At 29.6% G+C, this 26,346-nt stretch overlaps 1 protein-coding gene across 9 annotated transcripts in view; it reads right to left on the reverse strand.

Moving 5' to 3' along the window:
• Positions 1 to 26,346, reverse strand: part of LOC136989437 (FK506-binding protein 15-like) — a 114,758-nt gene that overhangs the window by 23,869 nt on the left and 64,543 nt on the right. For 8 of the 9 annotated variants that reach the window (XM_067287584.1, XM_067287583.1, XM_067287579.1 and 5 more), the window contains exons 9-23: positions 23,875 to 24,015; positions 22,223 to 22,335; positions 21,205 to 21,265; positions 21,010 to 21,123; positions 20,378 to 20,525; positions 20,268 to 20,308; positions 19,243 to 19,467; positions 18,554 to 18,646; positions 14,887 to 14,981; positions 12,016 to 12,118; positions 10,097 to 10,268; positions 9,458 to 9,594; positions 5,489 to 5,572; positions 4,303 to 4,365; positions 3,028 to 3,177 (exon numbers count right to left, since the gene is read on the reverse strand). In XM_067287584.1, the coding sequence (XP_067143685.1) occupies positions 3,028 to 3,177; positions 4,303 to 4,365; positions 5,489 to 5,572; positions 9,458 to 9,594; positions 10,097 to 10,268; positions 12,016 to 12,118; positions 14,887 to 14,981; positions 18,554 to 18,646; positions 19,243 to 19,467; positions 20,268 to 20,308; positions 20,378 to 20,525; positions 21,010 to 21,123; positions 21,205 to 21,265; positions 22,223 to 22,335; positions 23,875 to 24,015 (1,740 nt within the window). The remainder of the gene's footprint in view (positions 1 to 3,027; positions 3,178 to 4,302; positions 4,366 to 5,488; positions 5,573 to 9,457; positions 9,595 to 10,096; positions 10,269 to 12,015; positions 12,119 to 14,886; positions 14,982 to 18,553; positions 18,647 to 19,242; positions 19,468 to 20,267; positions 20,309 to 20,377; positions 20,526 to 21,009; positions 21,124 to 21,204; positions 21,266 to 22,222; positions 22,336 to 23,874; positions 24,016 to 26,346) is intronic. The other variant, XM_067287580.1, reaches the window with a different exon arrangement.

The following is a 26,346-nucleotide window of genomic DNA, read 5'->3' on the forward strand; positions in this document are numbered from 1 at the left end:
GGAACTTCTATGATCTTTATTCTATAGATGTTTGTATTGTTGAAAAAAATTTACTATAGTGGTCCGCAAAATTCAAAGTTGTGAGTTTAGTGGTCTGTGAGATCAAAGTTTGGTGAATGCTACTTTAGAAACAGCATTGACACAGTAAGAAATGCAACTTAGAGGAGATTTTTCAACTCTGATGATGATCAAACTAGGTGGAGATTTTCAGCTTTAAAAGGAAAAAAATCCTCTCAAAAACAGAGAAATAAGTGATTTCTTTCAGAATTTTTACACAAATGCCATAAAAAACACCATCCTTTTTTAATCAGTTATCTCAAATTTGGATAATCAACACACTACTGCACTAACATTAATATACTAGAGTTTATATTTTTGTCATTTAAAAAAATGACACGACTTACATGTAGATTATTTATTTATTTTTTTAAAAGTGTCATACGGTTATAAAGTATTGTTTTTGAATCAATCACACAAGTTTTAAAGTAAGTACCATATTTACTCACATATAAGACAAGGTTTTTATTCATTTTTCATGCTTCAAAAACCTAGGTTATCCTATATGCACAAGTAAAGGATTCTTTGTGGTTTTGCAATAAGTTTTGTATAAATCAGATAATAAAGTACTTATTGATACTTATTGTCAAGTGCAAGTATTAGTACATGAAAACTATCATATATTTTCTCAATTTTAATTCTTCATTTGTCTGAATATCAATCAGGTTGCCACTTTCCTTACATTTATTATTACATTAATGCATTAACTTAAATATACTGTAGGATAAAACAATTTATTATAATATTTAATTAATTAATTAAATGACAATTATTAATATAAACTAGATATTTTAGATACAACACATTTAAAATAATAATAAATAAAGGAACGTAAGGCATACGTTCATGGATCTTGGGAGTTCAAGTTCAAATGTGTATTTTACTGTTAGTGAGTATAAGTGCAAAGATACCATTGGTTTTTGACAATGGAAAAAGTACGAAAAACACAGTACAGAGCTTCTTTTAAGAGAAAAGTAATTTTGCATGCAGAAAAGACAAATAACTGTGTCGCAGACCGTGAGTTCAGTGTATCAGAAGTGTGTGCACAGAAGTGGCGTAATCAAAAAAATTCATTGTTTAATTACAAGTAAGTCATTTCATGGACCGAAAACCAGTGAATATCCAAAGTTAGAAGAACAACTACAAAATTTTGTGAAACATATGCGCAATAGGTGGCCCATGACTGGAAATTCTCCAAGCAAAACCCAGAAATCTCGTAAGAGAATGTTGAATTCCATGACATTCAAAGAATTCAAAGCAAGTCATGGTTGGGCATCCCACTTCATGAAAAGAGCAGGATTCTCCATAAGACACTGGACCTCCATTGTTCAGAAATTACTCACCAATTACAAAGCCAAGCTGGTCCAGTTTCAGAGGCATGTCATCAATTTAAGAAGAGACTAAATTCCTAATAAGCCAAATTAGGAATGCAGATGAGATGCCAATTTATTTTGATATGCTGAGCAATACAACTGTCCATCAAAAAGGAGAAAAGCAAATATTCATTAGGTCAGGGGGAATGAAAAGCAAAGAATCACAGTCATGCTAGCATGCACAGCAAATGGTCATAAGTTGCCACTATACATTATACTGAAGCAGAAAACAAACCCTAAAAACAAAACTTTTCCAAGAGATGACATTATTTAATGTCATGAGAAAGGCTGGATGAACGAGCTTATGATTGACTGGTTAAAAATAGTATGGCTCCATTGACCAGGAGCATTGCTAAATATTTTTATTGCATATTTTTTTTGTTTCAAACTAGTGATTCTATAAATTATATTTTGAATCTTTGCAAGTATTCCTACATTCCTTGTGAAATACTGGTTTGAACTTAGAATACCTAAGCGGTTACTTCCGATAAGCGTGAAGTGACCGCAACTGGCCGCATCAAATGGGCTAAAGCAGGGATGGGCAACCTTTTTCTATGTAAGGGCCGCATTTTAAGACTTTTGAACTGATGCGGGCCGCATACAAGAGAAAGAGGAAAAAAAAATGTTGGTAAATCAGAATTATTTATTCATATATAATTATAAATTAGATTAGGTATTCTTAATTTAGCTTCTGGAACTGATGTAAACGTAATATATTGGAAATATTTGGTTAAATATTCGTCACTGCTAGTTTTAAATTAGTTTCCATATGTCTGTTAGCCGGTTTCTTGTTTTAATTTTTACTAAATTCATTGCGGGAAAAAGTATTCACATACATAAGTTGTAAAAATAACGTTTGAATTTTTGCTACATACTTCCTTAAGCTGGGAAATTGATATATTTATTCACATTTTATGCGTCGCGGGCCGCAAAATATATGAATGCGGGCCGCAGGTTGCCCATCCCTGGGCTAAAGCTTCACAGATCGCTATGTGGGTATCAGCTGCATGGAAGAACATTCCTCAAGAGCGGATAGCAAAATCATTCAGGAAATGTTGCATTTCAAACTCACTCGACGAATCAGAGGATGCTTTGTGAAGTGAGAGTGAAAAAGATGAGTGTTCTAACAAAGTTTCAGAAGGTTATTCCAAGTAGACAAAAAGTGATAGTGACATGGTTGTTTGCCTTAATATGTACATTTGAATTTTTTTTGTGATTAAACGAAGTAAAATTAAAATTGTATAAATAAATCTAATTTTCTTTAGTTTGATCTTTAAAGTCACACCTCATCCTATATGCGAGATCATCTTATATCTGAGTAAATACAGTATATTGAAATTCTTTAAAAAGAATTCTTTTAAAAAGTTGTAAAGATGGATTTTAGAGTCCAGAATAATTATGGAAACAAGTTTTTATCTTAGTTTGGGTTATTTGTGTATGTTGCCTCCAGTTTGAGGTTATAAACCTTTCCCTTTTTTATAGCAAAACATGTATATTAATTAATAATATATGTCAGAATGTCATACATAAGATCTCATATCTATATTATAACAAACAAAAATTATAAAAATATATGCAAATATAACATTCAACTAACTTTACTTTCTATCTCCTTCAGTTTGCATTCTAACATGGTTTTTTCTTTATTGAGAACTTCTATTTCTTCTTTGTATTTTTCTGCAGTTTCCAAAATCATTTGTTCACTTCTTTTTTTCCACTTTGATTCTACATCTTCAATTTCTGTTACCTAAATAATTATTTGAAGTCTAGAATTATTTTAACAGCAACAATACTTCATAATACCAACTGATAAATCCAACAAGTTTAATCTTAGAAAAATAATAATTTTTAACATTTTTAGTTTTAAATTAGTTAAAAAAACTTAAATGAGAAGAATATTTATCAGAAACAGTTAAAATAACATCTTTGAGCTATTTTCTTATATGCTAATAATTTACTTTACAAGTAAATTATTTAGAACTAAGTTATTAATTTAATTTGAATTATTAATATTTGAAGATGACTACATCATCTATCATTACTGCCAGATTATTTAAGCCAATATATTCCAGCTTATCTGCAAATGTGTACAAAGTTATGATATTGCTATACACAATATCTTTACATAAACATTTTATTATCTGTTCATGTAAAAGACCTTTACTGAAATTCAACATTCATTGTTACTAGTATAAGTGTCCACCATTGGTGTTAACAAGTAAAATTATTGTGCTAATAAACATAAGTGTATTATCCTTTCTTTGTTTAGCATACTTTAAACTCTTCTATGACTGCATTATTTACAACACATCAAACACATTATATCAAAAAATGGCTGCGAGTAAAAAGGTGTCTAAGAGTTTGTTTTGTTTAGCATTAAATACAGTATGTCTGAAAAGTTACTCTGCAGTGGAAAAGGTTTAAGTAAAGTTTTACATATGATATTGCAGTTTCTCCTACAGCAAATACTGGAAATTGCCTCAGAGGCCCCCAAATCTGGGAAAGTGAGGTCCAGAAACCTAGCAGGCCAGCTTTCACGAGAGATTATTCAATTGGCAAAGAAGTCTTTTGACAACTGAAGTCTAAAAAGCAGAATGATTGTGAGCAAGCAGTCATCTACCACAAAGTAGAAATGCGAGATGTACCACTTATAAGTACGTCATTGCATACGATACCTGTAACTTTAACATCGTACAAATTTCTCACTGCATGGTAACATTTTTGACACACTGTACAGTACATCTAGGATTAAGTTAATTTAATCCATTAAATTAGCTTGTTGCTTAATTTAAAAACTTCATAATTTGATCTCAAACTGCAGACTAGCCAAGCCAAATTATTTAAACTTTAAGACAAGGCTACTACTTATTACCTGCTCGGAAGAAGGCACCAATCTTTTATTGAGATATTTATTCCGAATCATTTCAATTTCTTTCTGTGGAAAGAAATATTGTAATTAATATACATAGTTAAATTTATTAAAGAAGAATGAAAAAAGAAAATACTCACACACTCAAATCAAAGAAGCATTAAAATACATTATATTAATGATATTATATTAAAGTAAGTAACATTTGAAATAATATTTGTACATAATATGAACAAATATAACAATACGGACATAATTAATTATAATTAGAAATTAAAATATGATTTAAATATTGAATTTATTTGAAATTATATCAGATAACAGCAATAGTGTGTAAACAGGACTAAAGAAATGTTTGATAATATAGGAACTGTACTTATAAATTAATTTTGCTGAAGGAAAATAGAACAGTAAAAGAATTAGTGTTTTAGAACTTTTGGTGGAACAAATTTAATTAAAAACTAGACATAATAGAATTATTTTTTCAGGCTAAAGATTGCATTCCCCTAAAAAAAGTTTTTTTGATGTCTAGAAACACTCAAAGCAGTTAAAAAGTAAATATAGCGAAACATCAAAACTCTAAGATTCAGATGTGGAAAAATGAATATTAACCTTAGTTGTCTGAAATTAAAAGTCAGCCAACAGTATTTACATTAAAATACAAAAGATGTGTGTATTGAAGATACAGAGATGACAAAGAAGTCAATTTTGTAAGTGAAAATTGTTTTCTGATTGTCGCTGGTGATCGTAAACGACAGAAGAAAATGATGAAGACAATTCTCTATCTTCAATATACATATTTTTTGCATTTTAATAGATATTAACCCTTTTCAATAATAATATGGTTGTTGATATTCTAACATTCAGAATTATTTTAATTTTGAAATTACAATCGAGCATATTTTTTTTGTTTCAAACTAGTGATTCTATAAATTATATTTTGAATCTTTGCAAGTATTCCTACATTCCTTGTGAAATACTGGTTTGAACTTAGAATACCTAAATTTAAACCATGGAGTTCACCTAAAGATAGGCCATGATTTGATAAAAAGGTAGTTATCAAATAATGACACAATTTCATTAATTTTGAATCATATTTTAATTATGAAAAAATCATAAACTCACTAAAGTACAATGAAAAATAGGACTTAATTTTGATAAATTCTATAATAAGTTAAACAAAACAAACCTCGTAAGATGTCCGAGTTTCCTCTATTGCATTTTCAGCTTTAATTCGTTCATCTTGAATCTGTTTCTTTCTTTCAGTCAAACTCTAAATAGTATGAATTATTTATAAAATTATAAATTTAATCTGGTTAGTTTATTAGTTTGAAGTATTTATAGCTAATTTTTATAGTGAATATGTTCAATAACAAGTATTTTATACATAACTAGCCAATACTAGTATTAATCTATATGTATATTATTAAATAATCAAGACTAAAGTATCAAAAATTTCATAACTTACACTTTACATAAAATGAGATATATTCAGCATTTCTTTATTAACACTTTCTTAAGTTGGTGATTATTAAAATAATGTGAATTTATTTTAATAGTGTATATATACAGTAAGACCCCACTTAATGCAGGGGAATGCATTTCTAGATGACAAAGCACTAAACAAAACAGCATTAAACAAGGTCATCTAAACAGAATAAATAGGGATAGGGAAATACGCAACCAAAAATAAACAAATTTTACTTTAATTTTAAGTTATTTTTATATTAATTTATGTGGGGTTTGGACAAGTAACATTCCTAAACTGTTAAGATTTATGAGGGGTTGCGGGGGAGACGAAGGGAACGAGGGAGCGAGAACGAGTAAGAGATGTGAAGCAAGACTACAGTGGGTGACGTCAAGATCAAGACGACAGTTGGTGATGGCGCAAAAGGGATAAAGGACGAAAGACTTACGAAGAAGATTATCGTTCTATCAAAATGGTTGCAAGACGCTGGAAGACTGTTGTCAATTCTGGTTCTCTCTATTTCTATCTCAATCACTATTTCTACATTTATATAATATATGTTAAATAACACATTAACATATGCACACAGAAATGTAAAGTTCATTTTTTGTGATGAAGGTCCTGACTTTTCTGAAATTCTTGTATTTTTGCAATAAAGTCATGAAGTTTCATTTGTCACTTTTTTTTCCCTTAAGCAAATGTCGGTAGTGAAAGATCGCATACAAAATGCCTCATTTTGCTTTTGCACTCCTTTCAAAATCTGGTTCATTCGCTACAATTTGATCAATGATTTCAGTTATCATTACCAAACTTTTACTAAGGAAATCTGGAGAGAGTGTTTTTGGATTCTTCATTTTCAGAATCCCTATTTTCCAGTTCTACATGAATTCCTTGTTATATCAGTTCTTGAAGGTCATCGTTGGCAAGGCTCTCACCAGAAACCTACAGTAACTCCTCAATATCTTGCTTGTCTACACATCTCTTAGTCCTGCTGTATTGATTAGGTTGACCAAAGTCAACCTAACAATACAGTGATAGGCTCTTCTTGTTGAGAATTCTTGGATACCTTCAGCCATAACTTCTTCCACACTTCGTTCGTGCATTTATCAGTTAATTCTTGCCAAGCAAAGCCAATTTTGCCTATGGCATCCACGATATTATATTTTTTCCAAAATTGCACCAAACAAACAGATTTAAAGAAAGTACACCTTTTTGCCACCTTTTTCTGATTGGTCCATGTTTGTAAATAATCGTATTATATACAAATCAATGAAATGCTGCGATAATTTAAATCAGTGTAAATTTTACGTTTTTTTTTAAGGTTTCGAGCAGACCACGCTATATCAAATCAGCGTTAAGCGAGGCAGCATTAAGTAGGGTCTTACTGTATATATATTTTTTAAGTACAGTAGAGTTTAAAATGAGTTTTCCACATTATACAAAGTAAATTGTGAAGAGCACAAAAAACTGCTGTAAAACACAGTTTTGATCTAACATAATTATGGCCAAATTTGCAACCAAGGATCAAGAGTTAGAAGTTACTTAATTACTATTCACTTTACTTTTAATAAGTAAACTCTTATTGGTTAATTTCAAACTCTTGATCTTTGATTGTGAATACTGGCATTAGAAAATTGGAAAAGTCCTTTCAGAGTAAAATATTTTTGATATTTAGTGAAGGAAAAACCATTCGATCATGTCAAATGAAATTTTTAACATTTCTGTTCTGTTATATGAAAAAAAATCCTCCTTATTTTTTTTTATAGCATAATTTAAAAGTCATTATGTTTGTTCAATAAATAGATCTAACCCAAGGACAAAATGTGTTATGTACATTTAATAAACTGGATTTGAGTATATTAATGTACCAAACATTCCACATTAGTAGAGTATTTAATTATCTAGAACCATCACACAATCCATCTGTTTTGGATAATCAAAATTCTTTTGTAATTTGGTATTCAAAATGTGTTTTTTGACTAAAACATAAGCAGGCTTCTTAAGTAAGCCAAAAACATTTATAATTCTCATTAAATTCTTTGCTGGTAAAGTGTTTATGATGTTTCTGTTTGCGATTTATTTTTTGGCAATTGATTTATGGCACTAACATAAAACTATTCTAAAAAAAGAGCAAATTTTAATTCTAAATTTTCTAATGATAATTCCTAAAGTATAAATAAATAAACTTCTACTTCCACAGAACATCGGGATGTAAACAAAATGCACCTGTACCTGTTACTGGTGTTGTTGAAAAGACGAAAAAACGAAAAATCAAACGTTTTTGAACTTAATAGTTCTTCTTCAAACGAAAAACGATGACGACGGAATGCAGAAAAAATAGAACATTGAAGTTTAAATGGAATTTGAACAGACATCTCGTTAAAATCGTTATATCGGACATGCGCATTTGATGCGGGTAGACAGCTATTAAAGGTCTGTGTTGATGAGGGCCTGCCAGGTGACGGACAAATTAAGTTCATCTTTATAATTTATGCAGGTGGTGGCATGGCTAGACCTGTAAATGGAGATAGCCTCCAGCCACCTCAGGTGTTCAGGGTGAGGCGAAGTAATGAGGAGCCTTGCTTGGTTGAAGGCCGCTTCGATGTCTGGGTTGGCCACGTAAACAGCAAGGGCCATAGAGTTCCTCCCATGTAGAATGTCTGCCTTGTGCTCACGTATTCTTGTTCCCAATGATCACTTGGTTGAACTAATGTAAAGCAGGTTCCTGTCATACCTGTGGTCCTTAAGAGGTATAGAGTAAACGTCCAGGAGTCTATTAGGATTGGAGAAATCCTTCCAGTTACGAAGGATGTTCAAGATGGTAGGACATCTGTAAACGATCTTAATGTGGCATTTGTTGACGATCCCGTTATATAACGACGCCATGTAAGGATTATACGTGACGGGGATCCATGTCTCATCTTCAGGAGGGAAGACATCACATAAGCAGACGTCAGAAACATGTGCGGAGCGATGGTGACGATTAATTAATCCATTGATTAGCTTGTGGTACCCGTGGATGGGCACTAGGTGTTTGATATGTTCTAATTCAGTGGCCAGTGCTGCTGGAGTGGACGAATGTGAGAATGCCCTCTTGATTAACGTGTTGAATGTGGTGGTCTTATATTGAAAAAGATCACATGACCCAACTGGGCTGTACAGGGGGCCATGCCCGGTTTATGGTAGACAGAGGTGTGTACAGACGAATAGCTGTCTACCCGCATCGAATGCGCATGTCCAATACAACGATTTTAACGAGACATCTGTTTGAATTCTGTTTAAACTTCGATATTCTATTTTTTCTGTGTTCCGTCACTTTCGTTTTTCGTCTGAAGAAGAACTATTAAGTTCAAAAACGTTTACAATTTTTCGTTTTTTCGACAACACCAGTAACAGGTACAGGTGCATTTTGTATATATAAATATCCTTATCAAATTAAGAACCCAATTATGAAATTATTTCAAAAACAATTTTTGTAGAATAAAAGTAATTTTAGGTTTTATTTTTTAATACTAATTAAATTTGAACTTTAATGTGTTTCTATTAAAAGGATTATTTAAATATATTATTATATTGTAAAACAAAAATTGCACAACATATTCAAAATGAATCAAGCAAAGAATTTACAGAAAAATTTTGTAAAATTCTATAATTAACATATTCATTATTAAGATTTCACAATTAAAATACCTTTTCAAGCATTTCTTTTGTACTTTTAAAATCTTCAATTGTTTCTTCCAAGTTTTCTAACTTTTTCTCCAAATCTCTTTTTTCTTGTCTAATTTCTTTTAAATTTTGCTGCAATGTAGTAATTAAAATTTCCTGTTCTGTTAAAGAAAATAAGATTTTATAATTGATTGAGAAATAATTTAAGAAAACTCAAAATTAATAAAAAGTATTCTTAAATATCCTTAACTAGTAGGATGAAATACTAATTTGTAAGGATTTAACTGTATAGAAGTATGATAATCATTTAATATGTAACTGTAACCTTTACAAAGTTTTAATTTTAATAATTGTTCTTATTGTGAAATTTATACCAATCAAATTCAAAAACCTAAATATTCGTCTAGCTATGGCAGATCAAGTAACAAACTGCGTGCTTCTAAAATATTGGTAAATATTTCTAAACGAACAACTCTACGAAAACCTGATACATTATAATAATAAAGCCAACCACTGTCATATCAACGACGGCAGTGGTTGACTTTATGATGATTCTTTAACCAAGATTAAATCGATGTTAAAATTTCAGTTTAAAGTACATTTTCTATTAATTTTCTCTTACAAATTTATACATTATGTACAGCATATATCTAGTTATCATACCTTGTATTTTGAGCTTAAAAGATTCTGTTTCATCCTTTTGTTTCTGACTGTTGTATGTTGCAGTTTGAAGTTTGTTCTTTAAATCCATTTCCTGTTGCTGTTGAGCAGAGAGTTCCAACTGCAATTCACTCACTTTAGATATTGTTTCAGCAAGTTCAGATGAAAGTTTTATCTGTAAAAGGGTAAATTTCTTTTTAAAAATATTGCATCTTTTGATTACATTTATATTATAGTTTTTATTTTATGTCTTCTTATTTTCCAAATTTTAAAAATGCTATATGATAAAGAAAAACTAAACAAATAAATCACATGGACATAGATTGCACACACTAAATTGATGATGTTTCAGTATATTCATTTAAAATCTTTTAATTTATTCAGTGTTAGTTCTTTATTATTAATCTACAATTAGATTTCATCTTAATATGAATTTTTTATTTATATCTTTCTTTCATTTAAAATAATAGTGCTCCAATTAAATTACTTAAAGTTATATTGTTAATTTATAATATAACTGTGTTTGTGCATTTATCTATAAAGGTGACAACAAAGTTCTGGGAAACTTTTACTTTAATTTTTCTTGAAAAGTATGGCTTTTTAAATTTAAATAGTTCTATATTGTGGAACATTCTTTAGAATACTAAATTTCAAACATAAGTTGTTCACTAACATATTTGATGTCACTTAGTAAATCCACTGTCAATGATAGTTAAATTACTTCTTGTTCCACATGTGACCATTTACAGGGCCATAACTCGGGACAAGGAGACTGGTATACTCAAGGACTATACTAGAACTACTTAGAAGACCAACTGTCAACATGCATAGAATGCACAAGATCATCAGAAATCGCAAAAGAAATTAACAGTAAAAATGTAAAAGAAAAAAAACTGCTCTTCAGCTTGGTATAAAGCATGAATCCATCTGGAAAATAGCCAATTACAAGACAGGCCTTTGACCATACAAGATGCAAAGAACTCAATTTCTTACTGAAAAGACCAAGGCTGTAAAGCCTAAAGATGTCATGCCTTGAAGGAGAGACTCACAGGATGACTTATCATTTTTACTGACCAAAAAACTTCACAATTAAACAATTGTCCAATCATCAAAATGATAGAATTTGGAGTAAAACTCCTCCAGATGCTTCAAAAGTGGTCACATGCTCACAACACCCTCGACAAGTCACACTGTGGGGTAGAAACCATGAAAATGGCAAAACTCTGCTCATTTTCATCAATGGTGTGAAAATAAATTCATGAAATTTATACTCAAGATGCTCTTGAAGCTACTCTTCTTCCTTGATCCAAATTCCACTTCAGCAACCAGAAATGGATCTTCCAACAAAACAGTGCACTGGCCCATAAGAAGACAGAAGTCCAAGTCTGGTTGGTAATCATGGAATTAACTTTATCCCATGAACAGAATGGCCACCATATGCCTCAACCTCGACCCAATGTACTACAGCATATGGGTTGATACTGAAGTAGAGGCTATGCTACCTCAGGCCAAAACTCAGATTTAATGTGGGCTGCCCCAATCCACAAATGGAACAAAATACCTGCAGAAGAGACGTGACATCTGTAATAGTTTTATGTAGCATCTAAGTTTTTATATCAAGGCACGTGGAGGTTATTTTGAGCAACAATTACTAACATTTTCTTTCTGTAATTAATATAATCCAAATATATTCTATTCTTTCTTATATTTCCACAACCAAGTTGTAAAATAATAAATATTTTTATGAAATTATAGTAGATAAATGGATTTTGTAGCTTTCTATATATTCTGAAATGGTAGAAATTTACTTTTACCAACAAATTAAGTAAAAAAAAACTTATTTAATCTTATAAATACAATTTTAAAAAACGCAAGAAAATTGTTTACAAAATTTTGAATATTTAATGTAAATTACAACATACTCTCTCTTGTTCAAGAGTTAAAAGTCTAGCATGAGACTGAGAAGCCGTGGAATGTAAGGAATCACTTCTTTGTTCAAGCATACTGTTGCTTTCTTCAATAAACCTTTCAAGATAAAAATAAAATTACAATTATTTCTCAACAAATTCAAAAACGTTTTTACTTATTAAAATTATTGCAATTATATTAATTATTTAAAAAGCCTACAATGTACACCAATCAATAGAGTAACTGTCTGAGTTTCATCTCCTATCTGCATTCAAATGTCTACAAGACATTTGATTTTAATAGAAAAGACATTTTGTATCCTGCAGTTTGCGAAGTCTGAATTGCTCATCACTGTGTGACATAAGTAATCTGCAGGAGCTGTAGAAAGAGAAAAAACAAACACTTTAGTGGGCGTAGGAAGAATCAAACTATTGGTTGGACGTTTGCCATGTGATATGAGGTGAACACAGAAATTGTAATGGGCAAATGTGAAACTTGGACAGTTTTTCAATGTTTTAATGTACATTACAATGTTATTGAATAATAATTAACATAATTACAATATTTATATACATTTCATTACTTAAAATTATTCTGTACGTGTTTTTATTACATTTAATTTGTTACTTCATAATTGTGATTATGCCTCACACAACAGAAAATCTAAAATTACTTTAATTTTTAAACTGATAACTTCTCAGTTTGACTTGTAAATTCATTTTTAATGAATGAATTTACAAGTGAATGTAGAATGTAAAATAGTATATAATTAAAATATTACAAAATTTAAAATATATTAGCAGATAAGTCCGGTATAAATTACTGTAAAGGTATTTTAAAAAATTTGCTGGGACAAGTAGCCCCGGCAAATTTTTTAAAATGCCAGGACTTCTTGTATGGCAGACGAATAGCCTACAATAAAAGGTCGACTCTGCCGTGGAATTCTTCTTGCCTCAACAGCATGTGAAGGGACAGACGAAATTGACTCATCTAGTATGTATAGTCTTAAGAAATGTATTTTTTCTACTGTAAAGGTACTTCAAAGAATGCAAAGTTGACCAAGCTCTCCTCTAGCTACATCATTGTTGATTTCATCTCTTAGTTGTATATATGAATCATATCTTAATTCTTTCTGATAAGTTCTAATATAACAATCTTTCTGGAAAATGAAATACGAATTACAGAAAACTATTATTACGACAATCAAATATAATAAGCGATTATTCACATATTTTCTTTTATTTTGTAACAGGCAATTAATTAATTAGAGCTTAAGAAACAACTGAATCAAGTGATTTTACTACAGTTGTTCACATTTTGTCTCCAACAATATATCAGTGATGTGTTGCTATATTGGTCACATCTTTTTTTGTAAACATTTTTTTAATTATCTACTTTTTAAATTTTTTTGCCAATAGATGATGCAATGTGTAAACCCAGCAAATCAAATGTAGACAGAAATTAATTGATATACAGAAATCCGATCGATATTTCACAGTTGCATGTATAACATTATCTAAGTTAGAAATGCATTAACATTACATAACTGCAGAGTTTTATAGCAACTGATTGAATGATGGCCTAGCAGTGTATAGCAAACAAACAAACATACATCTTCATTGAGGCAGAGCATTAGCAAAGCCTCTTCTATGTGGTTTACAGAATTGTGTTTGTTCTCAAAATCTGTTTGATAGATTTTGATTAAATTTTGCCATTTTCCATTAATTATGATCAGGAATCCAAAGATGTAATAAAAAAAAGAAAAAATGAGGGTCCATAACTTTGAGATAGAAAAAACAACACCTTTCTTTCAAAAATTCCAGCAAACTTTAATCATATAAAAATATTTTCAACTGATTTCATCAATGATTATTGTTTGCTGGAATTTTTGAAAGAAAGGTGTTGTTTTCTCTTTATTATACCAGTTCCAGTAAGTTCATTATTTTTATTTGTTTGAGATATAAGGCCGTTTCATGAGTGTGTGTGATAAAGCAATGTCCCAAAGTTGCTAACACATCTTCTATGCGAGTTATAGAATTGAGTTCTTTCTCAAAATTTGATGGGCTCAATTTTGATAAAACTTTGCTATTTTCTATTGATTGCAATGAAGAACCTAGAAATTAAATAAATGTAAATGTAAAAAACGAGTCCATGATTTTGCTATCGATTTAAAGTGGAGTCAAAGTGACAATGTCCATGCTCCTTAAGCACACCTAATAGAATTTAGGGGTCAAATAAAAAAACAGCATTGCATGCATCTAACAGAAAATGAACAGAGTACAAGAACAAAGCAATTAGCATTGATTGCTTTTAGTTTTGGTTTTATTCAAATATGGCAACACAACACATGGGCAATCTGCCAAATGGGAATACCTCTTGGGCAGTCTTATGGAAAACTGGCCACCTATTTAGGCATTACTAACATGAATAAAACCTGAAAAACTCCATGTAGCCAACCTGTTGGCCAGGTGCAAAGTTACAACTGTTCAATGGTTTTATCCACATCACCACTGATGGGCATTGCCATTGATTGCTTTGTTCGTGGATCATCTCTTTGTGTCAGTAAGGGCAAGGATCATCTCTGTGCGCCAGCCAGTAAAAGGGCCACCTCTTTCACGACCAACATGCTACAAGGATCACCTATCTCTCGGCCAGCAGGTATGAGTGAAGATCACCTCTCCCATGACCAGTGGGCACAAAGATACCTCTTTCATGATGGCAAGTGTAAATTTCACTTGTCTGCGACCATCAGGTACAAGGATCGCCTTTTCTGTTTTTAACGAGTGCAAAGATCACTTCTTGTCAAACAATCCCACAAAAATCTGGTAGGTGTGGAAAATCATCACTATTGCACATGAACATTGGTTAAAATAATTATAAATTACCTTTGATTTCTTTGTAATAAATCACATATTTTTTCATTTAAACTTTGAATTTTTCCACTCTTTTCATCAATTTCCTGTTTTAATTTATTATTCTCCTAGAAAAAGTTAAAAGATTCAAAATTAATATTAAATAATCATTTATAAAAAAAAAGCTCTTAAATTTTATGTAATTAAGCAAAAGTTCAAATAATCTAATACAGCAGAGCATCAGTTATCCAAAATAACCAGAGCAGGACATTTTTGGACAACCAATTACACTCTGTAGGGATAGAAAATTTTAATTCCTGTATAATATTAAAAAAAAAAAAAAAAGGGATTAACGCTTAGAAATTTAATATGTAAGAATGATTAAAATTTAAAAAGAGTCTAATTTATTACAAACAAGTACAAGTCTTTCATTACAATAGTCAAATGTACTAATGAAACTTTTCAATTCAAGACAAAAAGTAGATAATAGTAAAATTAACAACAAAATAGTTCAATAGTGGGCCTTAGAAGATCATCAACAATTATTATGTAAAAAATCTAATTTTTGGAATTAGTATGCTCTAAAGTTGACATCAGTTAATCAATTTTACAGATAATAATACACTACTGCATAATTATTATTAGAAAAAGAACATAGAACACTATGACAATTGCAGTAGAGACAACAGCAACAAATAAATTTACAAGATATCAATTTTAAACATTATGGAACAACTGTTTAAATTTAACATTACAAATATGAAGAAAATTTTATTATAGATTGTGCTAAATGTTCAATTTAGAAATGGTGCAAAAAGTCTAAATAATAATAGTAAAATTTAGTTAATCTCATGTACCCAGATAAGTAACAAATAACAAGCCAGATTTATTATTGGGCTATGTTTTGGCTAATTGAATGAACTAATGCTACATAATTTAGACTGAACACATTAAATTTACAATAGTAATCCCAAAAGTAAGGTCTCTATTTTTTTTAAAATACAAAGAAATGTTTATTTTTAATAATGTTCCTATCATTTTTAAAGCTTGAACATTTATCTATTTTTCTACATAATTGCCATTTTGGTTGATGCATTTTTGTATGTGCTGTGGCAATTTTTGTATGCCTGTGTCATACCGACTTGCCACCATGTCACGGGACTATCTTGCGCACACCTTTTGATATTGAAACTTTTCCATTAAAATGCTATGATTGGTGCATCGGAAAACCCCAAGAACCAAAATGCAGAGATCATCCAGACTGATTCACTGATCTTCACGCATGGTTTGCTCAACCTTCGCAATTGTCTCGTCAGAAATTGACAGTCTCCTGCTTCTTTCTTTGTCACGAATTTCAGTACAATCAGCTGCAAACTCCCTATACCACTTGAGGATGTTTTTGACATCTATGCACAACTCGTCATACACATCCGTCAATTGGCGATGAATTTCAATCGGTTTAACACACCATGGTGGTGAGCTGGTATGACATGGAAATACAAAAATTGCCACAGCGCATACAAAAATGCATCAACCGAAATGGCAATTATGTAGAAAAAAAGATAAATGTTCAAGCTTTAAAATGATATGAACATTATTGAAAATAAACATTTCTTTGTATTTTAAAAAAATAGGAGACCTTACTTTTGGGATTACTCTTGTAGTAATAATTTTGAATACTAGAAGAAAAGATATATGACTAAAGTATCAAAATAAAAATGACACAGTCGAGATTATAAACATTGTTAGTAGTAAAGAGAAAATATTGAGTAAGGAGGAAGAGAAATACCTTTTCTTTTGTGTGGTTTATGATAAAGTTACTTGAATGCTTACTAAAGTTGCATGATCATTCAAAGATGTTAGCTAAATGCTTTAAATATAACAATTATATAAATGCCTAACAACAATGTCACATTTAAATATCATTCTTCACGTCATAAAGGAACTGACTGGGCTGTAGTTCGAAAAACTTGTAGACCTACAAATTTCCACTGTTGTCGTCCTGTCCATCTTCAGAATGGAGTTAGATGAAAGTCGAGACCAGACACAGAAAGCTTAGTGGCAGGAGGCCCCGATACAAACTTCTGGTTTGGACCAAAAGTCATGTTATCTCAATTCAAATATTTTATCCCTGAAAGGAGTTAGAAGGATGTCCAACAAGATTATTGCTAACAGGAAAAGTATGATGCACAGGGGCAAGACACTACTAATTTGAGGTGGACAGCATATATTTTGAACTAAATAAATTAAAACTATGATTAAAAATTGCAGCCCTGCATTGTGACATCATCACAATAAAATAATTGCTCATTAACTTTGATATTAATTCAGAATAAATGTAAATCTTCATTTTAAATATAATTAAAAAATATGCAGAACTGATATTTTACTTGAAACTCAATAAATGAATAATTTGTTTAAAACTGCAGTATTTTAAACACTGACATTAAAACTATGATCTGAAATTTATACTACGCTTCTATTCCATATCTTCAATATCAACATAAATAATAAAAAATTAGTTTATATTATGTTGTTCATTTTTAATATAAACAATACTTTTATATATTTACTAGTGTATTGGAAATGGTCTCTGCCTTGTTTAGTCCATATGAAAGTAAATCTACTGATTAGAGAAATATCGTGATTTCCAAAATGCATTTTGGTAAAAAAAAATAGTTGATCAGTTGGTAATTACAGCATCTGTGGATTTGATTATTCCTAGAAAATTATGGTATTTTGACTGTTTGTATATTAATACTAACATTAAGAAGTTTTAAAAAAATTACTATAAAAACAATTTGACTTTCTGAAAATTATATTTTAAATTTTTATTATTTAACTTCTTGTATTAACTTATTTCTTTAACTAAAACTATAACACAAACGTTTCAGTGTTTTTGCTGTTTTACAATTTGTGTTTGTTATTCATTCTGCTCAATTTTTTTTAACAAAATACTGCAGAAGGTACAATATTAGATGTTTTGTTATCTAGTTTAATCCTCATATTGTAAAAATTAAAATAAATTTTGTAAATATATTGCAGCAATTGAGTATCAACAAGTTTGTTTTAGTATATAATTGATCAAATATTACAAAAAATATTTAATTATATCAGAATAAATTCAAACTTACTTTGAAGGAAGTTAACAGTGACATTTGTACTAAATACTTATTAACAAAAAATTCTACAGAATGAAAACTTTAATTTTGATACTGTACAAAAGTATATTTTTTTGCAAGATAGGAACCAGACAATTGTTTTGTCAATGTACCTTCTCTCTCTATGGTAACAATCTTTACATTTCAAACCCCTCATCAATTACAAAACAACACTTTACAGTAAATTTGCCTATTTAGATAACATTCCCATTCAAACATAGCTCATCACAAAGTCTAAACCTTACAGTATTCTATTAAAATTTGAAATTCCGTTGCTTTTTTTCTTTTTCCTCTTGAGAATGCACTTTGACAGCACAAAATGCATTTTGTAAAGACTGATACCACAGAGAAATAAAGTACTTTGGCAAAAAAGCCACTACATGATTTCTGTTTTGGGAAGAAAATCTTTGTGTAATATAAACTACCAGTTTGATTGAAGAGAAGAGTTTAATTTTGATAGCTTAAGTTTATTTTCTATTAAAATAATTATCATCTTTAGAGTAAATGCTAACAAATATTTAAACAAACATCTTGCATACCTGTACTATTCTTTGGATATTCTGCAATAATACAGACGATTCAAGATACGGAATTTGTCCAGAAAATGCTGACTGATGTTTTACGTCATCTAACTGAAAATACGTAATTTGATTTTAATTTCAAACTGGTAACAATTTTTATTGGAATCACTTCAAATTGATTTTCATACAAGTATTATTATATATAGTAACAAAGAGAGTTTTTCCTTATAAATTTTTCAATAAGAACTTTTATATTCAAATTCACCTATGACTAAATTAATCTGGTTCAGATCAAATTAGCATTTGATTTAATTATAATCATAATATTGTCAATTTACATTAAGGAAATAATTATTTAGAATGAGTCACTTTATCAAACGATTAGTTCATTTCATACACAATTCAAACAATTTCATACAGCCTAATAATTTTATATATAAGCACATACAGTACAGTCAAAATAACTTTAAATGTAATATGATTTAAAACTAAAGATTACTTTTATCAGAATGCAATGAAAGTTGTGTGTAAATAGTATAATTTTTGACTTGAAAAACTCTCATATGAAGCAGTTTTTCCATCTTTTAGCAGATTTATATGCTAATTTCTAGATATTTTGTTTAATATTAAATTCAAAAACTATATGTATTTAATTATAATATTATAAAGTCAACATCTCTCATACACTACTAAATAAAAAATTATACCTTATGTAAGACTACATCTACTTTTTCCGTAATCTTTCCTAATGCAAGTCTGACTTCCGTGTTTTGAGTCCTGGTCTCGGACAACAACAACGGAAGATGAGTGTCAGCAATACTCGTCATTACGGCAGGAGAACCGGTAGCAATCGCATGATTTGGAAACGGTTGTTGAAGCATGTTAAATGGTACAGTTGATGCAGAATACGGAAATGGATAAATGTTATTTGGCTAGAAAAATACAATTCTTTTAAATTTTAAATAGATAATATGGCAAATAATCAAACATTTTATTATACGTGACAATCTATAAAATGGTACCTTAAGTCAGAAAAATCAATTTTCATTTTTTGAGCGCATATCGTCCTACAGACATAGAAAAACAGCTCTAATGGTTAAACCTAAATGAGATACGGCATTTTGAAAATTTAGCTCATAAAACCATAATTTTTGAGAAAAATGGCTTTAAAGTTTTACTTCAAATATGCAAATTAAGACTTTGGTTGTGATTTTTTGCTGTACAGCAAAATTTACTTTTCTGACTTAAGAATTGGTAATCTGTGAAATGTTATCTTATTTTCAGATATGTGATGCAAACAACAATGAACAATGCCATTAAAATAAATAATAAACTTATTAAAATATATTTAAAATTTTAACTTAAATTAAACTTGAATTAAGTACACAAATGAAAGATTTCAAATCTGTTTATTAAACATTTGGGAATTTTCACACTAGACAATCTTTTAAAACAGGGAATATAATTAAAGATATAATGAAATTTGATACTATGTTATAATTTATCTTCATCCTTAAAATAATGAAAAAAAATTAATAAAACAAATCTGGAAATTGCACAAATATACATACATCAATTGTTTATTGACACTGCTACATCTATTGAAAATATAATGCATTTTGGCCAGTTTTGTAATTTAAAAAGAGTATATACTGTAAGATTTCGGAGATACAATGTTGTGCAATTAAGATACTATATCTTTAATACGTATTTGTAATAAAACAATACTTACTAAATATTGTGGAGGTTGCATAACAGCCATTTGTTGTGTTACTAAAATATAAATTTAATATAATTTGTTTTGAAAAAGACAGAATTTTTAAATTGTATTTGAGTAGTAACCTGGTGTTGGTGCAGGTTGATTTAGTTGCTGAAAATTAGTTGCATTCGATGTGCTTCTAGGTTTTGGTACTGGTTTTGGAGACTGTTCTCTTGCCAAATTTTCTTGACTTGTAACTGGAGAGCTTCTTGCTTTGGAATGTATTTCTTCCTATTTTAATACAGAAAATGTTAATTATAAAACAATAAAGAAATAAAAACGAACAGTTTTTAAATTAATTGCATGCATTTACAAATATCTCTAAACCTGATGCATTAGTAATAAGCCAAACAACTACCAGATTACATTGGGCTACTTTTCTGCAATTATTTTTAATTAATCTCTAAATAATTTGTCCCTAGAGGGAGACATTAGGTGTTAATTTAATTATAAATGCCTAATGCCTCCCTCTAGTGACAAATTATTTATAGATTAACTAAAAATAATTGCAGAGTAGTAGTCCAATGTAATCCAGTAGTCGTTTGGCTTGTTATTAATTGCACGAATTTCTATTATCATTAAAACTTTTAAATTCACAAATCATTTTAAAACCTTCAAATGTGTCTTTAAAGCACAAACAGTTGAAAAGTTACTACATTAAACAAAGCAGAAAATAAACCGAAATAGAGAATCATTTAAAATATTTTATACTTACATCTGTTTCAGATTCGCTGCTTTGCTGACTGGTTCCACCAATTTGTTTTGGTAAGAGAGACATTCCCATTTTAGCCATCCGAGATATTATTTTTGCTTTTTCATCCTTTGGGCTCTAAATAAAACAAGTTTATTATATCATATCACGCCTAATGCAGAAAACACTTATGAATGACATACATCAAATCTTTGTTACCTGAGACAACTGTTCTGAAATCGAAACTCCTCTTGCTCTTATTGAATCTTCACTTCCTATACTATGAATTTTATAATGTATTTATTTCTGATCTTTAAAACGTTAAATTTATATGAACTACCTATATTACAATCATCAATATAATTATTTGCATGTATACGCACAAAAATTATATATATGTGTAACATATACAGGGTGTTACAAAAGGTGTGAACTAATCTTGTAATTTGGAAATGACTGAAGATAGGAGGATTGGACTATTACAGCAAATTAAAGTGCAAGGAAACTGTGTTGAAAAGCTCTTTTCTTTTAATTTTTCTTTAGAAAGCCATTACCACAGTTTAGGCAGAGAATCAGTGTGAGATAGATAAAAAGGACTGAATCCCTACTTGAACATGGAACTGGCTTTCTAAAGAAAAGTTAAAATTCTTATTAAAAACTCCATAATCTACAGGAGATCAAAGATTACCTAGCATCAATTTTGTGTTTGAGATGTTTGAACATGTCAATAGTAACATTATTCGCTCATAACACAAAACAAGTCTGAAAATCTCTTTACTTGGTAAAATGTTCGTCTTCAGATCCATCAAAATCAGAGTAAAAACTGCATTCTAGAATAAAATTCAGTATTACATGCTAATGTGTGCAAACTTTACTAAATAAACACAAGTCCAAAATTTAAAAACCAGACTGGGAAGAATCTACAGCTCAACAAGCAAAACCTCAATAAAATAAACAGTAAACAACTGTAGTATATTCCTCCATTTCAAGTTAATTTGACCCAATATAAGTTGATTGATTGAAAGCACTTGCCAATGTTTCTATTCTAGAACTGTTTATGCCAATAAAGTAACTTGTTTATAATTTTGTTCAACTTTAATGTTTTGGTACAACTAAATTAGTTCTTTAAAAACATATTAACTCTACAATTTTACAATGCAAATAAAAGATAAAAGTAATGCACATGAATGCAGTAAGATTTTTTAAATACAATTATCAAAATTATTAGATATCAAACCTGGGTGAGTGGGTTTTAGTGGATATTGAATCTCTCTTCTTTATCTCGCTTCCAGAATCGACTTCATTAACTGAAGGCGTGGATGACCGAGAGGTTTCTTTCCCAAATTTCACCTAGAAAGGTTTTGAATTTTGAAACAATTAATGTTATCATTAAATTATCAAAGTAAATAAACATTAATTGCAAAGACTGATCATTTAATTTATGGGTAATGCTAAATTCTTCTTTATTCTCATCTTCTTAGTCTTTTGATGTTATGCTTAAAACACTCCCTTGACCTGTATACATCTCTTCCTTTGCCATATAACATCATGTGTTTTCTGGAATCTATTTTTTGACAATGTTGAAGAATTATTGTCATTACTCTCTGTGCATCTCTTCATCAATTCAAAAGAACTTGCATTTTGTAGTTTTCTTTAGTCACAGAAGCAGAAGTAAAGAAACCATTCAGGGTTAAATCCAGTGAACACGGGTATGTTGCAAATTTCAATTCTAATTGTAATGTTTACTGTGTGGAATCATCAAGCTGCACAGCATGAAGTTCTTTCCTCATAACTGTTATGACAAGGAAAAACTTCAAGTTAACAAATTCTGGCTATTTCTTACAGATGGCACGGTGAAATGTTTATTTGAAAATCTAAACATACGTTTCTTTATTGTTTGTTGAATTTTGGTTTTCTTGCTTCGTTGCCAATGCAGCCAATTAATAAAAAACATCTACAAAAGGGTAAAGCCAAACGACTGCTGAATTATCGGGCTATAACATAGCTCTGTAATTGATGATAATTATAATAAATTTATTTATAAAGTCTAGTACAAGATGATAGCATAAATGCCTACCTCTAGAGAAATTTACTGTTTAATTAATTACATAGCTATATTATAGACCAATAATTCGGCAGCCATTTGATTTTAACCACAAAAAATATTGAGAACAAAAGGAATATATATAGAGTCTAGCCACAAGGATTCAAAGAGAGGACATAACTAGCATTTTCCAAGAAATTTGCACAAGAAAAAATACTGAAAAAATTCAACAAAGTAAACAATCAGTTCCTGTATATACAGTAGAGCGACGTTTGTCTGAAAGCCGATCAACCGAAACGTCGGTTAACCGAAAGCTTTCCAGTCGGACTGTGTTGTGCTGAATTGAACCTTATTGATACTAGATTAACTTCTAAAGTATATATATTTTTTTGTTTTCATATTTTTCAATATATTTATTTTGTTTGTACAAAATAAAGAAATAATTTTTAACGATACAATAGCTACGATTATTATTATAAAAATTTTCGTTAGGCTTAAAAATCAACAAAAATTCAACGCGAAACGACACGCAACGGAGAAAAATTTCAACATGGGATAGGTTAATATATTTTTTTATACATAATCGGTTATCTGAACAACCCCAGTTCCTAATTGATTCGGATAAACGACGCTCTACTGTAATGCTCATCAAAACTCAAGGGACAAACCTAATTTTCAAAATACTTCAGTACAATATCATATATTTTTAGGATTGTATACATGACAAACAAATCAATATTGAGATTTTCAAAAGAATATTTATGTATTTGTAAAAAAACTGAATATTAAAAAATATAGTCTATTTAAAAACTTGAAAAGAATAAGGAGTGTTCTATTTAACTTACTTTATTTACAAAAACTTCAAATATTAAAGTTGATTTTGGTGGAATTTTGCTCATTTCTTGACTATCGTAACCAAGATGAGGAGGAACAATAACTAGACGCTTGCAATTTTTACGAACCCCTACGAGTCCTTCTTCCAAACCCTACATTTTAGAATAAATACAAAAAACATATGAAGAAAAATAACTATCAAAAAGTAATTATACTAGCAAAAAACATAATTTAACATTAATACTCTTTTCTATGAAGTGTAAGTGCATAAAAAGTAAAGTATAACCATAATTCTAATCTAAAGCTTATAATTGAAGGTTTAGTAACAATACAAAGTATAAATATAATTCAATTTAAATTTCAGTTGTGTGTATTACAGTTTAGAAAGTTTTAATTTTAATTATAAATTTCTAAAATATAAAAAATTTGTCTCAATTATATTAAATATGTTTTTCTCCCTTCCTAAAATAACTGGCTTCTTTTTTAGTTGTTATTGACTATTATTAAAAATATTTTAAATTTAAATTCATTTAAACAATTGAGATAGTAGTGATAGAAATTAGATTATTAAATTAGCTTACAATATTACATTTACAAAAATGTTTAAAATAATGACCTGTGTATGGCAAAATGTACAATTGTGATGGAGTACACATTTGCTAAACTGACCTCTTAATTATCTGGCATATCCTCAATGTGATCACCTATGTACAGTACCTTTATTCCCATGAAAATGTTACTCGGGAAAGCAAATTGTATGACACCATTTACTTGGGTTTTATTTCTGTGTACAATATTGCATGTCAATATTATTTTTTCGCCTACCTCAAAATAAGAATTGATACCGAAGGTCAATAGGTCACATCATCTGTTCCTTTCAAGCAGGCTTTAAGCTAAACAATCTCACTAATCTGGCACTCCTCTGTGCAATGAATTGTTGAATTATGTAGATTTACATTAATTTTTCCATTATGCGTTACCGTATTTTACGGACTATAAGACGCACTTTTTTCTTCGAAAAATTGCCTCCAAAATTCAGGTGCATCTTATAGTCCGTAAAATACGGTACTTTTGATTAAATTTCTTTTAAAAAACAAAGTGTGATTTGATTAGTCAGATAAAAATAAAAATATGATTAAAAATTGTAGCCCGGCATTGTGATGATGTCATAATAAATAATTGTTCATTGTTTTTAAATTTCTTCTAATGGCTCTTCTGATAGTTTACAATTCAATATCATATTTTCAAGTTTATCTGTATGTTTATTTTTCTTATTTTTATCATAAAAATCTTTATGGACGACAAAATAAAAATATGTTATTAATTGAAAGTCTGTTCTAGTGGGTTGAATTTGTTCAGTCGAGTACACAGCGATTTTTTTCTCCAAAATTTGTGTTTGAATACTGAGATACCGTCATGTTTGCTATTTTTATGAATGATTACTTACCTACAGTTAAAAAAAGGCTTAATAACACTTACCTAAAAATGTTACTAAATACGAAAATTAATCTATAAAACCAAAACACAGTGACAGTCTTAAGGACTAAAGTCTAACAGCAATGACAACACCTGGTTGATAGAAATACTAGAACAAGAATAATGAAAAATGACAACACAATTTTTTTTCTAAGTTTACTTGACATAAGGCACTAAACAAATTGAAAATGTCAGTATTCTAAAATCCATGGGCAAATTTGAAACAAAATGCATACTTACTTGAATAAATAAAAATATTGAATAATGAGTTTGCACTTAAAAGTTGTGAAATTTTGTACAGAGGATTTTCCCCAATTTTTAAATTACATTAGAGCAAATCTGTGTTATACAAGGAATACCTGTATATACAAGGTATGATGTGTGATGTGATCTATAAAACAGTACCTTAATTTTTAAAAAAATTAGTTTCATTTTTTGATATTTTACAGAAAGATATTATTTAAGAAAGAGGAATATTTAAGGAAGAAAGACAGCTTGATTGGTTAAAAATTGAGCAAGATACAAACTAAATTTTCAAAACACTGTAAAATCACTGAGTAAAACAGTTTTTCTTCAAATTTGAAAATAAAATTTACATTCAATTAAACTCAATAAACTTGGTTACTTCATTAATTTGTACAGGGATCTAATGAACAAAAATCTAAATTTTGCCAATTTATACCTTAATTGAGAGTTTTTGCTCTAAAGCGAAACTTACTTTTCTGACTTACGGTACCTTTTCATAGATTGCACCACACATTTAAAAAAGTGTTTTTATGCTGTAAATTGTGAAGTACACATTAATTTTACAAATTAATCGTGGTTTTAAAAATAATCTACAATTTTTTTTCTTTTCGGCTGGAACATTTTTCTGCTAAATGTAAAGAACTGGTTCAGGTTGAGCAGAGTTCAGATTAGTGAGAACATACTGTATACAGTTAATTTCTGATATAATTTGGATATAACTCATTAAACTTTGATCAAGAAACTTAAATCCATAATAATAT

This window comes from Centruroides vittatus, unplaced genomic scaffold (genome assembly GCF_030686945.1).
Source record: "Centruroides vittatus isolate TY-2023 unplaced genomic scaffold, ASM3068694v2 scaffold_576, whole genome shotgun sequence".
Classification (NCBI taxonomy): Eukaryota; Metazoa; Arthropoda; class Arachnida; order Scorpiones; family Buthidae; genus Centruroides; species Centruroides vittatus.